This window comes from Aureococcus anophagefferens, assembly GCF_000186865.1.
Source record: "Aureococcus anophagefferens unplaced genomic scaffold AURANscaffold_15, whole genome shotgun sequence".
In the NCBI taxonomy this organism is placed as follows: Eukaryota; class Pelagophyceae; order Pelagomonadales; family Pelagomonadaceae; genus Aureococcus; species Aureococcus anophagefferens.
The window spans coordinates 333,257-334,554 of NW_008705575.1; the positions used below are offsets into that span (position 1 = coordinate 333,257).

At 64.2% G+C, this 1,298-nt stretch overlaps 1 protein-coding gene across 1 annotated transcript; it reads left to right on the top strand.

Annotated features, from left to right (window-relative positions):
* Positions 1-528: 528 nt before the first annotated feature.
* On the top strand, positions 529-1,254 carry AURANDRAFT_65515 (hypothetical protein; the record flags this gene model as incomplete). The annotated part of the gene is made up of 1 exon (XM_009040439.1): positions 529-1,254. The coding sequence occupies one exon, from the start codon at positions 529-531 to the stop codon at positions 1,252-1,254; it is 726 nt and encodes a 241-aa protein (XP_009038687.1).
* Between the last annotated feature and the right edge of the window lie 44 nt (positions 1,255-1,298).

Genomic DNA, 1,298 nt, shown 5'->3' on the forward strand with positions numbered 1-1,298 from the left:
TATGCTGGTCGTATGCGGGTGGTATGCGGGTGGTATGCGGGTGGTATGCGGGTGGTATGCGGGTGGTATGCGGGTTTTATGCGGGTCGTATGCGGGTTGTATGCGGCTGCTATGCTGGTGGTATGCGCCTGCTATGCGGCGACCTCCGGCGGCCGTCGCCTGGGGTCGTCGACAGCGGTCGCCGGGCTGCTATGCTGGTGGTATGCGCCTGCTATGCTGGTCTTATGCGCCTGCTATGCGTCTGCTATGCGCCTACTATGCGTCTACTATGCGTCTACTATGCGCCTGCTATGCGTCTACTATGCGCCTGCTATGCGCCTGCTATGCGGGTGGTATGCGGCTGCTATGCGTCCGCTATGCGTCCGCTATGCGTCCGCTATGCGGCTGCTATGCGGCTGCTATGCCGGTGTATGTGGTGTATGCCTGGTGGTCGGCCCCCTCTGCCTGAGTCGGAGATGACGGCGCCGAGCAGCGGAGGCACTCGCCCGTCTGTCAAGGCCTTGTCGATCGAGCCTGGCCGCGCGCGCGATGAGCGCGCTGTCCGAGGCCTTGGCTGTGGGTACGTCCGTGCGCGTCGTCGGATTGGCCAAAGCGACGCAGCACAACGGGAAGCTGGGCAGAGTGTGCAAGAAGGCCGGGCCGGAGGGCCGCATCGGTGTCAAGCTCGACCTCGGCGGCGCGCTCGCCGTGAAGCGCGCGAACCTCGAGGTTCTCGAGACGGTCGCTGAAGCGCCGGCGCCAAAGAAGGCGCGCGCGTCCAGCGACGAAGAGCCGCGAACCGTCACCCGGGACAACGCGGTCTTGCGCGAGTTCAACGGATCGAGAGACCCGGACATGATGGCGCTCTACTTCCACTTCAAAGATCACGCCTTTGACGCGTTCAACGCGGCAGAGTACTACGCGCAGCTCATTCGCTACCACGGCGCCGGGATCCGCGTCGTCGCCGCGATTCCCAGGAGGATGGGCGACAACTTGTATTCTCTGGTGTGCCTCAAAAACGACCAGGTCGAGCGCAACACGCTGTGCGAGTTGGCGTTTCAGTGCAAGCGCCAATTCGTCGGCATCTCCATGCTTGTCAAAAAGGTCTGCTTCGTCTGCCACAAACCGGGGGCCGCGTCCTGCCCGTCGTGCCACTGCGCGTGCTTCTGCTCGGACGCGTGCGCGAAGCGGGGCCGCGAGGCGCACGAGCCCGTGTGCCGCCTCGTCCGCGGCACCGAGGTCCTGCTAGAAGACGAGGTCGTCGAGATAAGCTGAGGTTGCGTTCTTTTCACCGCGAGAGATAGCGGGGCCCGGAGTCC